Source organism: Myxine glutinosa, chromosome 7 (assembly GCF_964187855.1).
Source record: "Myxine glutinosa chromosome 7, kmMyxGlut1.1, whole genome shotgun sequence".
In the NCBI taxonomy this organism is placed as follows: Eukaryota; Metazoa; Chordata; class Myxini; order Myxiniformes; family Myxinidae; genus Myxine; species Myxine glutinosa.
Genome location: NC_136267.1, coordinates 77,675,443 through 77,689,979, shown reverse-complemented (window position 1 = coordinate 77,689,979; position 14,537 = coordinate 77,675,443). Strand labels below are relative to the sequence as shown.

Below are 14,537 nucleotides of genomic sequence, written 5' to 3'. Positions count from 1 at the left end.
ACAGTCTGCAAGGCCTTTGTCCATAGATCAATGGAGTACCGTTTTCCACATTGGGCTGGTGCTCCTGCTTCACACCTAGCTCGGCTTCACGCTGGAGAAACCAAGGCTTTTAGAATTATTGGTATGGTGGATGTAATTATTGGTATGAGGCATGGCGGGATCCCCACATGACACAAATGTCCAGGCCTGCTTTTGCATCAGTTTGTATCACAACAGCAGACTGCACTTCAAAAAACTTAAATGTCGGCAAAACTTGTTGAATGTGCTGGAATGCAAGATCCTGCTCAATGTGCCAATGCCAATCAATGTCTTTCTTCAGTATTGGTCTTGGTGGAGCTGTAAGAATGGATAGGTTGGCAATGAACTGACCCAGATCATTTACTCTTCCGAAGAACCGTTGCAAGTATTGCTTGTTCTTGGGTGTAGAGTACTAGTCAATGGTTCTCACTTTTATTGGGTCTGGCTGTTGGCCCTCATTAGACACCACATTGCCAACATAATTATTCATCTCACTCGTGCGAAATTGAAACTTGTTTTGTTGAACTTCACGTTGTTCTCTGTCGCATGCAGTAACACTTGCTGGAAAATGCGGGCATGGTTAGCGACATATTTTGCTGCAATTAGCAGGTCACCAAAAAATACTTCGACACCACCTACTGTATGTCACCAAGCATCGAATATGTTCATAATACAGTATATTGCTGTGAACCTGTAAAAATGTGTCATCAATGAAATGTGTTTTGTGAAAATAAATAAATAACATCTGCTAGTGTTTTGTTTGTTTAGTGTGTAAGCAAGCGATTGAGGAACCCCATAACTTAATTGTGTGACAGGGTAGGGTTGTGTTTGGAAACCAAGGAGGGAGAACCAAAGGCCTCCTCCTGTGACCAGGTTCTTTGTATATCCTTGTAAATGGCCCACTGAAGAAGTACCAGCTGCCTCTGGCAAACTGAAGGTAACAATGGATGCATGTGCAACTAGAACGGCACTCGGTAGAGGGCATACCCCCACCAGGCTGAAAAGTTTCCGTTTTGTATCCCACTGATAAGCTGGATCTGGATCCGGCCCTCAACCAAAATCGAATAGACTTGTTCTTGTTACCTAACCAACTCATCCACCTAGTTGTGTCATAACCCATCCACATTTTGAAATATGATGCTATATATCGTTTTGGCCCCATCTTTCAAAGGTGCAGAATCACATAAAATAAAATAAATCATCATATCCGGATCTGGTTCTTTCACAAAATTGAATCGATTTATCCTGGTCATACACCCAACCTGTCTGAATCTGTCCACAACTTTTTGAGACATCATGCCATATACCATTTGGCCCTGTCTCTCAATTGTGAAGATCACTTAAAATTATAGTATCCGGATCCATATCTTCACCAAAATCTAATAATTTTATCCTTGTCACGCACCCAACCTGTCCACCAAATTTCAGCTGAATCCATCCACAACTTTTTGAGGCCTCCTGTTTACAAGCAAACAAATAGACAGACAGACAGACATGGATGAAAACATGGTCCATCTTCGGTGGCTGAGGTAAACATACCAGTATGCACATAAGAGCTGCACACACACACAAACTGATTGCATACACAACCTTTCTGTTAGTCTGTTTACGGTAACTCTTTAAGATAAAGAGTGAGAGATGGAGAAAAAGTCAAGTATTCACATACCGCACAATGTCATTGATGGCAATGCCCAGCTTCCGACCATCCAATGTTTCAATTTTAAGGCTACAACCAACCAATGCCTGGCCAAAAAGAGAGACAAGTATTATTCCAGTGAAAATATTTGCATATATTTTAAGACACCCAACATTATCCACTTGCATCTAAATAAAAGACTGCTTTCATGATGTTTTTGAGGCTGATAAGTTGTGAAAGGGAAAACAACTGGTTTGAGGCACATGTCAAACAGGACAAACTTCAGGTTTGTCTAGTTGGCATTCCCAATTTGAGCACATAATTCATAAAGTTGGGATCCCTAATTTAAATTCCATGTACTGCATTGATTTATCGATTGTTGCCCATTGTCCTTGTATTGCATGTAATACATGAGGGGTAGTTTAAAAAAAAAACATTTTCAAAATAGCCAAAAACAAGACATCCAAATAGCATTATGACATTCAACCTGGCAAAAATGATGGGGGGGAATGTATGACAATGGGTGGTAACTATGGAGAAACGAACAAACATCTGTGCAGAGTTTTGCAACCGCAGCATCATCCCTTCATGATTGGGGAGGGGAGAAGGGGGGAGTTGGGCAACCTTTTTGGATATCCCTTGTATAATGGTGATAACATCAATGTGTGCGCCTCTATCATCAACTACTTGCAAAACTGCTGTGGTGAATAATGAGTCTTTAAGCTGTGCAAGAGCCCTGGGGATGATGGCAGCCTGAAAAATAGTGCAGTAAAACTGCAGACTCATAACAAGACAGTAATGTCACCGAACTAAAGCCACCACTCTTCAGGCCCCAAACAGGACCACTGTTATGGTCCTCGGCTATTAGTAGACCAAACTCCAAAAACTGGATGAAACTCGTCTCCCCTCAATTATTTTTTTTTTTCCAAATACACAATTGAACTCTCCTATGTCTCGCATCAGAATTCCTCGATTCCTGGAGAATTACATTTTTTGTAATCTTGTTTTATAACCAGCGTGGGAATAGCCCCGCTAGATCAACGCCGGCAAAAACAGCTCAGTGCCAGCTTGTGAGAAACAGTGATAGTTTGACAATCTTTTAATTATCGGCTTCAGAATGACACAACCCCTCAAATGTTTTTTGTGTCCCATCAAGAAGCTGCCTTTCACAAGACAATATATTTGAAACAACTCAGAAAGATGTTTATGGCTCAGATGATGATGAAAATGATGATGATGATGACGATGACGATGACGATGATGATGATGATGATGATGATGATGAAAGATGCCTCAGGCAATGTTTCATTTATGGTCCACAGACTTCCTCAAGCCTAAATACCAGTTCAATCCTACAGCATTTTTTAATATATCATTGACAACTCGTTTCCTGCCAAGTACCAAAGCATGCAAGTTTTAGTATGTCAGGTAAAGCCACATCATCATCATTGGGATTCTGCTCCTGGATTCTGTTCACCCCTGATAAACATATAATGGACTGAAATGCCTTTTGTTATTATACAAATATTTCTTTGATTAATAAAAAAAAAATCCTTTTGAAGTGCTAACACAGTGCTGGCCTATTCTGACTTCTTTGAAAATTGTCAAAATGGGCATAATCTGCCATACACGTAACAAGTTACAAACAAGATATTGAAAATACAAGACTGCAATAACAGCAGTTATAAATGACATTGAAACTTTCTGTACCTGAAGAAGAGACAGAGTCATTGTGCAATGGAGATTGTTTCCATTCCTCGAGAAGATTTCATGTGGCTTTTCTCGCACAACAAACACAACATCAGCTGGTACCATGTCGGGGCACTATGGAGAACAACAGAAACAAAAGGTGGGGAAGTAAGGAAGGAAGAGAGGTCCGTCCATAAAATATCAAAAACTTGCATCACATAGAAAGAATTTGCAAGGTCAGAATTTTAAAGTATCAGTCTGAAGCAGATGTCTCTTTTCTAAGTAAGACTGAGGGCACACAAAATTATTTTTATCAAAATAAAATTATCAAAATAAAATGATCGCTGAAGTTTTTTCTGACATCTGTACAGCAGGAGTGAAGAAATCATTCAAGTTACAAACAGGATTGTAAAAGAGCAAACCTCATCCCCCATCTTGTTGTAGATCAACTGCGTGCCGTCTCTCCATCCGGCTCCGATAGGAACACTCAAAATGCTTTCCTGCACCGTACTGCTCTGGCCATCTGCATTCAAAACCTGTCCCATCAAACATAAAATACCAACTCACAAAAGTGAAGCAAGCAGGATGAAGTTTATAAGATAGGGTGCCAATAAGTTTTCCATCAATCATGAAAGCATGCATGGTCCTGCACCAGTGAAACTTGGTCCAAATGATAGATAAATGGCTCTGAAAGTTTTTGAAAAGGGAAAACGTTTGTAGTCTCACATGTGTACTTATAAGAGCACTTGTTAACCATTTTGAAATATTTTGGTAGAAACTATATATAATTTGACAGATCATGATAAGATACCTAATTCCAAACTTTATCCGTGATACAATAAACATACATGACTAGGTCCCAAAGACGAAACTAAAGACCTTTTTCAAAGAACATAGGCTCATGGGGGAGCTAAGCAACAAAGCGTAGCAGGTATACAAATTACCAAAAGGTATGCCCAGAAAGGAACAGAATGGGGTAAAAACAGCATGTGTAGAGATCGCGAGAAATGTATGGGTGAGCACAGGAGTTACAGTGATGGGCAGTGCATTTGAAAGACTGAGGAAGATGAGACAATGGAGATAGGATGACTATTCCACAACCAGAAGAAAAAGGGAACAAATGAATGCAAGTGAGCAACCAAAATGGACATTGAAACAGTAAGAGTTTCAGGGTTTCTTGAAGAATGTGTGTGGCCTGTGCTGGCTCAAGGAGGACCAAGGTTGGAGAGGGCAGGAGGAACAAGGCCAGATTAAGTTTGTATAAAATAGAGAACCAACAAATTTGTCACCAGTGAGAGAGCAACAGTCTGTGGAAATGTTGAGATTCCATTGGTGTAGAAGGACTTGTTTTGGATAGCTTCAACGGGAGCAAGGTTGGAAGCAGGAGCACAAGCCCAAGCCCAAGCCCATTTTGATTGCTGAACCTTGTAAAAAGACAGTGTGAGAGCATATGACTTGTCAACATGGGGTTGGGGGTTAGGATTTAGGGTTGGGAGGGGGCCTACGGACTTGAGGTTGGGGAATTGAAGTAGAAAGGGGGAGGAGATGACAGAGTTAGGGTGGGGGTCACAGAGGGGTTTGAAGACTTGGGGTTCAGGACCTGAGACTGGGTGGGGATGTAAGGAGTGTAGAGGAGGGGGGCGGGGTTGAAGACTTTAAAAGAAGAAAGGGTTTGAGGACTTGGTCACATTTTACATTACATTGTTTTCCGCAGGTCCCTGCTATTATGCTGTCAAAGGACAATCCTACCAAATTCCTGAAATATTCCACTCTATTGGGAATGAATTTCCTCACAACAGCCTGGTAGAATCAGATTAACTGCCAGTATATATGCAGTATACACAGTGCCTTCAAAAAGTGTTCACACCTTTGTCACATTTTGTTGTAATACAGCCTGAGTTTAAAATGGAATAAATTGAGATATTTTTGTCACTGATCTACACATAATGCCCCATAATGTCAAAGTGGAGTAGTTTTTTTTTTAGAATTTTTTTACAAATTAATTAAAAATGAAAAGCTGAAATGTCTTGAGTGAGTAAGTATTCAACCCCTTTGCAATGACACTCCAAATTGAACTCAGGTGCATCAAATATCCTTTGATCATCCTTGAGATGTCTCTACAACTTGATTGGAGTCCACCTGTGGCCAATTCCATTGATTGGAAATTATTTAGAAAGAAACACACTTTTCTATACAGGTTCCCACAGTTGACAGTGCATGTCAGAGCAGAAACTCCACCATGAAGTCCAAGGAACTATCCATAGAACGCCAAGATAGAATTGTGAGGATGATCTGATGATGAATTGTGAGGATGAAGGGTGTAAAACAATTTCTAGTGTTGAATGTGCCCAAGAGCACAGTGAGAACCCAATGGCCACTCAGAGAACTACAGAGTTCCTTGGCTGAGATGGAGAGAACCTGCCGGAAGGACAACAGTCTCTGCAGCACTTCACAAATCTAGGCTTTATGGGAAAGTGGCCAGACGGAAGCCACTCATGAGAAAAGGCACATGACAGCACACCTGGAATTTGCAAAAAAACATGTGAAAGACTCAGAGCATAAGGCAAAAGATTCGTTGGTCTGATGAGACGAAAATTGAACTCTTTGGCCTGAATGCAAAATGCTAAGTATGGCGGAAACAGAGCACAGCTCATCACCCATCTAGCAACATTACTACCGTGAAGCATGGTGTTGGCAGCATCATGCTATGAGGATGCTTTTCAGTGGCAGAGACTGGGGAGACTTTAAGGGCAGAGGGAACAATAAATGGAGCCAAATAAAAGAAAATACTTGAGTAGAACCTACTTCAGAGTGCAAAAGACCTTAGTCTGCGGTGAAGATGTACTTTCCAACAGGACAATGACCCCAAGCCTACAGCCAAAGCTACACTGGAATAGCTTCAGTGGACAGAGTTGAATACAACAACAACAACAACAACAACAGGCATTTTAAGGCATTTAAACAGGCAACAGGCATAAGTGGACAGACTTGAATCCCATTGAGAATCTGTGGAAAGATTTGAAGATTGCTGTTCACAGATGCTCCACATCTAACTTGACAGAGCTTGAGCAGATCTGCAAGGAAGAATGGGAGAAACTCCCCAAATGCAAATGTGTAAAGCTGATACAGAAATACCCAAGAAGAATCGAAGCTGTAATCGCTGCCAAAGACGCTTCTACAAAGTATTGACTCAGAGGGTTGAATACTTGTGTAAATTACATATATTTTCATTTCATCTTTAATTAATATGAAAAAGTTTCTAAAAAAAAATTCCACTTTGACATTATGGGGTATTATGTGTAGACAAGTGACCCAAAAAATCTCAATTTGATCCATTTTAAATTCAGGCTGTAACACAACTAACTGTGAAAAAAGTCAAGGGGTGTGAATACTTTCTGAAGGCACTATATGTGTACATCAATGTCTGCATATGGAAAAAGTTATATCATTATTCCCATATGCCCATTGCCGTCTAACCCGTCGTAAAAGCTTCATTTTCTTAGTTGCTCCAAAGTAGAGTTCTTCAAGACTCAGTGACAGGTCATAGGAAATTGCAGGTAGGCTTTTGCAGATTTCCCCAACAGGCAATGATCCCATCAATGCTGCAGCTTCATGAAAATAAACTAATGGGAGGGTTTGAAGAAAAAAGATAGAAAGAAACGAGGAAAGAAGACAAATTAATTGTGAAAAATACACCTCTTTTAATTTTTACACCACTCACCTTTTGACAAATAAAACTGAGTACCAGATTGAAAAAAAATATCACACCCGTGTCAGAAGGCGGTTCAGATTGGCATTCTTAATATGAAATAGGAAAAGCCTAGAAATGAACGAAACCATTACAATTACAAATTACCCTTTACAACACCTTCGGTGTGTGTGTGTGTGTGTGTGTGTGTGTGTGTGTGTGTGCGTGTGTGTGTGTGGAGATGTGTGTGTGTGTATGTGGAGATGTGGAGATGTGTGTGTGTGTATGTATGTGGATATGTGTGTGTGTGGATGTGGAGATGTGTGTGTGTGTGTGTGTGTGTGTGTGTGGAGATGTGTGTGTGTGTGGAGATGTGTGTGTGTGTGGAGATGTGTGTGTGTGTGTGTGTGTGTGTGTGTGTGTGTGTGTGTGTGTGTGTGTGTGTGTGTGTGTGTGTGTGTGTGTGTGTGGAGATGTGTGTGTGTGTGGAGATGTGTGTGTGTGTGGAGATGTGTGTGTGTGTGTGGAGATGTGGAGATGTGTGTGTGTGTGGAGATGTGGAGGTGTGTGTGTGTGTGTGTGTGTGTGTGTGTGTGTGTGTGTGTGTGGAGATGTGTGTGTGTGTGTGGAGATGTGTGTGTGTGTGTGGAGATGTGTGTGTGCGTGTGTGTGTGTGTGTGCGTGTGTGTGGAGATGTGTGTGTGTGTGGAGATGTGTGTGTGTGTGTGGAGATGTGTGTGTGTGTGTGTGGAGATGTGTGTGTGTGTGGAGGTGTGTGTGTGTGTGTGTGTGTGTGTGTGTGTGTGTGTGTGTGTGTGTGTGTGTGTAATTACAATTTTTTAAAATGCAGAAACCCCAGTTATCTTTAAGTAACCTTGAGGTTATTTTTACACTTCTGTGTTTGACCAATAAATGCTCATATGAAAGAACTAGTATCTCTTGTTTTTGTTTTTTTTGAAGAACTATTTCAATCAAATCTTGCTTTATGGCTTTCAAAAAATTATATCATTTAAAGCTAACAGGTGGGAGAGAAAAGGTAGCAGCACATTTTATTGGCTATAATCAGCCAAATTAATGTATAAAATGCATCCACTTAAGGTTTGATTTGTCACCTTTGAAATAAGTTCCCCTTAATCAACTGTGGTATGTTTTTTGGGGTATTGAATAGAGTGGGCTTAAAGTGATGCATTTCTGATTACAGAAGTGAAAATCGTGTTGAAATTAAAAGGATAGCTACCATCATAAGGGTTGTCTCCTCCAAAGAATTCATGGAAAACTCTCATCGCATCACCATGAAAATGATACCCTGGTGACCATGTTCCATCCTCAGCCGGGAACCCAACTTTCAATCCTGCTTTTCCGAAATGATCATAGACAGAGCGCCAGCGACCTACGGAAACAAACGCCATAAGTTTGTGCTGTTTCACTTCTCCCTTCGTAAATGATATCCACATGACCTTAGGGAATCAGCCATCATTAACAACGAAGACAAAAAGTTTATTTCATAATGTTGACAACTGGGAATACACCAACAAAAGTCATGTACATTTTAGCTCTGCAATGCCACAAGCAACAGATTTTCAAAGTTAATTTAACAGAAGTTTGGGAATATTCATACATGCTTCAATCGAAGACCGTTGGCCCTTGCAAGACGTGACAAGGTTTGATGGTCCCGTTTTCAGGATTGGTGTGCAGAAACATTGCCAATGAAATCGGTCATGAGGGATACAATCAGCTTGTTGAATCTCACCCAATGATTGTAAGTGTTGCCATCTTTCAGTTCATACTATCAACTACATACAAGACGTATGTACTCGACAGTCGTAAAAATAGTAGCGCAAATAATTACAACAAATGTATGTGCTCATATTGTGCATTTATGAGTCCTCATTGACACGTGAACCAAGAGACTAGTTATTGGGACTGGAGTAGCAGGTAGACGTTGGTTGTGGCTCCTATCCTCAACTACGAATGCACAAGTTCATTCAGACAACTCCCTGACGGTCATCCCCCTCATTCGCCTTGCTTGTGCAGTATCGGCTCCCTCGTTCATTGCCTCATTTCGATCACTTCAGATCACTTCGCTGAGCCATCGCTATTCCACAACCAACATTCATACTACTCTAACCCAATATATATTCTTGTTTGATTTGTTTAACTTGTGAATAAATTGAAATCAAATAAATATTGTTTTTTTATTGTAATGATTGTGCATAAAATAAACATAACATTTCCTCTCCATTCAAATAACATAATTTGTAAATCAAGGAACTATGGCAAAAATATCTACAACTTCAAAAAAAGCCTGTTCCTCCATCTTCTGGTGGTCTTTTTCAAAATGTGATTTCCATCTGTATATTCTATCAATATCAGCAACTTTGAATTTAGGTTTTCTCATGTTAAATCACTTTTACATATTATACTTTTTTTTAATTTTTGAGGGTTTTGATTTGATAAAGAAAGGAACTGTATTGTTGTAATCATCCACAATCGTTTGAATAACAGAAACCCATTTTTTATGTCCCAATTCAGTAATTCTTTTATACAGTCTCTCTTTCAAAGTAGCATTAAAACATTCGAAGTACTCTATCATGCAATACTGTTATCTTTTTAAAAATTCACAAATATTCTGATTTTATGCCTCCGCCGACGAAGTCACCAGAGGCATTATGTTTTCAGATAGTCCATCCGGCTGTCTGTCCCTCCGCGATAGCTTTTCGTTACCACGATAACTTGAGAACGGCTAAAGGGATCTTAGTCAAACTTGGTGCAGTTTTGTATAATGAGGTAAATATGAACTGATTAGATTTTGGGGTCACGAGGTCAAAGGCCAAAGGTCATGTTAGGTTAAAAAAAATAGTTACCGAGATAACTTGTGAGTCAGTGATGGGATTCTGACCAAATTTGGTACACTTATGTAGAATGATGTGAAGATGAGCTCATTCGATTTTGGGGTCAAGAGGTCAAAGGTCAAAGTTTGTAATAGGTCTATAACTTGAGAAAGGCAGAAGTGACCTAATTCAAACTTAGTACAGGTATGTAAAATGATGTAAAGATTAAATTATTCGATTTTGGGGTCAAAGGTCAAATCTGTAATAGGATCTATAACTTGAGAACGGCTGAAGTGATCCAATTCAAACTTGGTACAGATATTCATAATATTGTAAAGAATAGGTGATTCGATTTTTGGGTCAAAGGTCAAATCTGTAATATGTCTATAACTTGAGAATGGCTGAAGTGATCTAATTCAAACTTAGTACAGGTATGGAAAATGATGTAAAGATCAAGCCATTAAATTTTGGGGTCATAGGTCAAAGGTCAAATCTGTAATATGTCCATAACCTGAAAATGGCTGAAGTGATCCAATTCAAACTTGGTACAGATATTCATAATATTGCAAAGATTAGGTGATTCGATTTTTGGGTCAAATATCAAATCTGTAATATGTCTATAACTTGAGAACGGCTAAAGTGATCTAATTCAAACTTGGTACAGGTATGTATTGTAGAATTACAAAGACCTCTATAGGCCAGGAGTAGGCGAGTTATCGCAGGCATTCAAATTCAAACTTGTCCCTGATCGTTTTAATTAATAAAATGTAATGTAATGACAATGAGATAGAAATAGTTTAGTCTTTGATGAATCTTAATAATACTATGCTACAGTTCATAATGATCTTCCGCATTTCTTCTTCCACCATCTTTAGCCAAGTCTTTCTCGGTCTTCCCCGTCCTCTACTTCCTTCTACATTCATTTCAATCACTCTTCTCACCCAGTCACTTTCATCCTTCCTCAACACATGACCAAACCATCTCAACCTGTTCCTCTTCACAGCATCAATCACAAGCTCTATTCCCATCATCTTTCGCAATTCATCATTTGTCTTCCTCTCTCTCTCAACGATACTCCGCACATCCACCGAACCATTCGCATTTCCACCCTTTCCAGCCTTCGTTGCTGCTCTACGTTCATTACCCATGTCTCGCTCCCATAAATCATAACACTTCTCACACATGCAGCATACACCTTTCCCTTCAGCTTCAACGACACTCCCCTCCTCATCAGCACGCCACTCAGTTCCCGAAACTTCTTCCATGCACATTTCACTCCAGCAACCGTTGCCGAGTCTGATCCACCTTCTCCATTCAGCATGTCTCCGAGGTAGCAAAATGTTTTCACACCTTCCAGCTTCACGCCGTCTCCAAGATCCAACTCAACATTTCCTCCATCTGCAGCTCCCTCTGTGCACACCTTACATTTGAATGTAGCTGACACACTGGTTAATGACCCTCTCAGACCACTACATTTTTGATGAACCCACTCAGCGCACATTGTACATTGAATGGAATTCACTCCGACACTCTTCCTGCACACAGCACATGGCCACTTCCCAGTTCTTTCCACCTCACCACATGCTTTACCAATTGCCATCACCTTCGTCTTTCCGATATTCACCTTCAGACCTTTTGTCTCCATACATTCCTTCCACTTGTTCATCTTTTCCTTTAGTCCATCCATACTTTCCGCAATCAACACCAGATCATCTGCATACAACAACTCCCACGGTAAACCCTCCTTTACGTTTTGAGCCAGCACCTCCACCACAGCTACAAATAGTCGTGAACTTAGTTCCGACCCCTGATGCACTCCTACCTTCACCTCAAACTCACCACAGTTCCCGTCCTTCGTCCTTACAGCTGTGCGCGCTCTTTTGTACATTGCCATCACTACTCTGATCAACCATTCCTCCACTCCTAACTTCCTCAATGCCCATGTCAATACTTCGCATGGAACCCTATCGAATGCTTTCTCCAGATCAACAAACCCAAGAAACAACTTCTTCCTCTTCTCCATGTACTTCTCCTGCAACTGCCTCACAATAAAGAGCGTGTCTGTCATTCCTCTTCCTGGCATAAATCCAAACTGCATTTCGTCGATCTTCACCTTCTTCCTTATCCTCCTCTCCAACACCCTTTCCAATACCTTCATTCCATGCTCCAATAACTTTATCGCTCGGTACGAGCCACACTCCAGAGGGTCACCTTTCCCCTTGTATAGAGGGACGAGGGTACTCAGTTCCCAATCCACTTCTGGGCCCTGTGCTTTTTCTGGTCTTCATCAATGATCTCTCTGACTCTCTTGAAAATCCTCTCTATCTCTTTGCTGATGACTCTACTCTCTGTCGCTCCATTCTTCATCCCTCAGATCGGCAGTCTGCAGCCTCCTCACTCTCTGCAGACCTGGACAAAATAACAGACTGGGCAAACAAGTGAAACATGTGTTTCAATCCTGACAAATCTCACTCTTACGATGTCTCTCCGAAAAGACCGACTGGACAACCCTCCCATCTACTTTCTGAATAATCCTCTCCAAGAAATTCTGTCACTCAAACTTTTGGGTCTCACTATCTGCCATGATCTTTCCTGGGAAAACCACATTTCAAATCTGGCCTCCAAAGCCAGTCGCGGACTGGGCATCCTCCGTCGTGCGAAGTCCTTCCTTGGCTGAGTTGGCGAAGTCCTACCTGAGCTCCTCACCACGTACAAGGCTTTCATCCGCAGCTCAATGGAATACTGCCCCCTCTGGGCTGGTGCTCCTGCCTCACACCTAGCTCGTCTTCACGCTGTTGAAAGCAAAGCATTCAGAATCATTGGAATCTCCCGCGATGAAGCTAACTCCAAGGGCCTCTCACTCACTCACCGCAGGCAGGTTGGTGGTCTTTCCGTCTTCTTCCGACTCCTCTCTGGCCTTGCCCCCCCAGCTCTCTCTGGGCTCTGTCCCGCAAATATTCCTACAGGTCGCACAAGATCTGCCTGCAACCCTCTTATGGTTAAACTGCCAAAATCAAGACTCTCTGCTCACCTTCACTCCTTCATTCCTCTTTTCTCCCGCCTCTGGAACAAACTCCCTCACTCTCTTCAATCCCACTCCACCCTCCAGGTCTTTAAAACAGCTGTTCACCACCATCTCTTATCTTCCCCCATCCAAAACCTTGATCTTTTCTATCCCTGATAATTTCACCCCAATTCCACTTTTTGAAATACCAACTTCTGTCCTGGAAGTCCTTGGTGTCCTTGTGTTTTATACTTCTCCCACCCCCCCCCCCCCCCTTCCCACGCCTCCTCCCCCCAAGCCCTCTGTGGTTGTGTGCTTCCCATTCTCTTGTCTTCCGCTCCCTCTTTTTATATATTTTGTTTGTCTGGTTGATTTGTTTGTGAAGTAAATGTCAGCTCTTTCACGAGCCTCGATTCAGTATACAAAAAAAAAACTGGAATTGCGGCCTTCTTTCACCACCAGGTTACAGATCTCTGTCATTCTCTTCACACCCCAACTTCCTGCTGCCTTCAACATATCTCCCACAACTCCCGTCGGCCCTCCCGCTTTTCTACTCTTCATTGCTTTTATCGCTTCCTCAACTTCCTTCTCAGTTATCTTCTCTGCCGGTCCGAAAACTGGGTTACTCTCTATGTTGCCATCCCATTCATTCTGGGTATTCAACAGCATTTCCATATATATTTTCCATCTTCCTTTAATTCCATTTGGGTCCACAACAATTTGTCCCACTTCATCCTTCAAGCAACTCACCCCCATCACATGACACCTCTCTTTCGCTATCTGCTTTGCAATCCTGAATACCGCTCTCTGACCCTCTTCCGAATCCAAGCGTTTTCCAAACATTTTCCTACATACCTCCTGCTCCATTGCTACCTCTTTCTTTGCAGCCTTTTTGGCTGCCTTATAACTTTCATGCTCTGCTTTTTCTGCTCCCGTACCCTTCGCCTTCTGCCACTCCTTGAACTTCGTCCTCTTCCCGTCAATCCTCTTTCCAACTTCATCATCCCACCACCATGTTTCCGAGTGTCTCTGTGGTCCTTTTGTCCATCCATATACCTCACCAACGGCTCCCAACAGACTATCTTTCATTGACGTCCAACCACTCTCAAGCTCAACCACATCATCCTCTACCCTACTTAGCCTCTCTTTTAATGCCTCCCTTACTGTCACCTCTTTCAACCTCCACACCTTCATTCTCGGTTGGTACTTCACCCGCCGAGCTCTCCTCGCACCTTTCACCCTTATGTCGCAGACAACCAAGTGGTGCTGTGAAACAGCCTCCTCCCCCGGGATCACCTTTGTGTCTCGGAGGTGCCCCCTGTCTCACCGACGCACCATCAGGTAGTCAATGGTTGTCGTCGACCCACCTGACGTGTATGTAACAAGCTTATTATCCTCTTTCTGGAACTGAGTATTACAAATCAACAAATCAGCTCCATCAGCAAACTCCAAAATCCTTTCACCTTCTCCATTTCTCACACCATATCCGTAACCCCCATGAACTCCCTCAAAACCGTCCATACTCCTTTCCACATGTCCATTTCGGTCTCCTCCTACCACAACAACTTCCTCATCTTTCACATTTTCCATCAGCTTCTCCATCGCACACCAGAACTTGTCCTTCTCTTCATCGCTCCGATAAACCTGCGGAGCATATCCCGAGATGACGTT

At 41.8% G+C, this 14,537-nt stretch overlaps 1 protein-coding gene across 1 annotated transcript in view; it reads right to left on the bottom strand.

Annotated features, from left to right (window-relative positions):
• Positions 1-14,537, bottom strand: part of LOC137430457 (dnaJ homolog subfamily B member 13-like) — a 33,506-nt gene that overhangs the window by 5,338 nt on the left and 13,631 nt on the right. The window contains exons 4-8 of the mRNA XM_078781198.1: positions 8,269-8,421; positions 6,821-6,966; positions 3,766-3,879; positions 3,365-3,478; positions 1,685-1,761 (exon numbers count right to left, since the gene is read on the bottom strand). Of these exons, the coding sequence (XP_078637324.1) occupies positions 1,685-1,761; positions 3,365-3,478; positions 3,766-3,879; positions 6,821-6,966; positions 8,269-8,421 (604 nt within the window). The remainder of the gene's footprint in view (positions 1-1,684; positions 1,762-3,364; positions 3,479-3,765; positions 3,880-6,820; positions 6,967-8,268; positions 8,422-14,537) is intronic.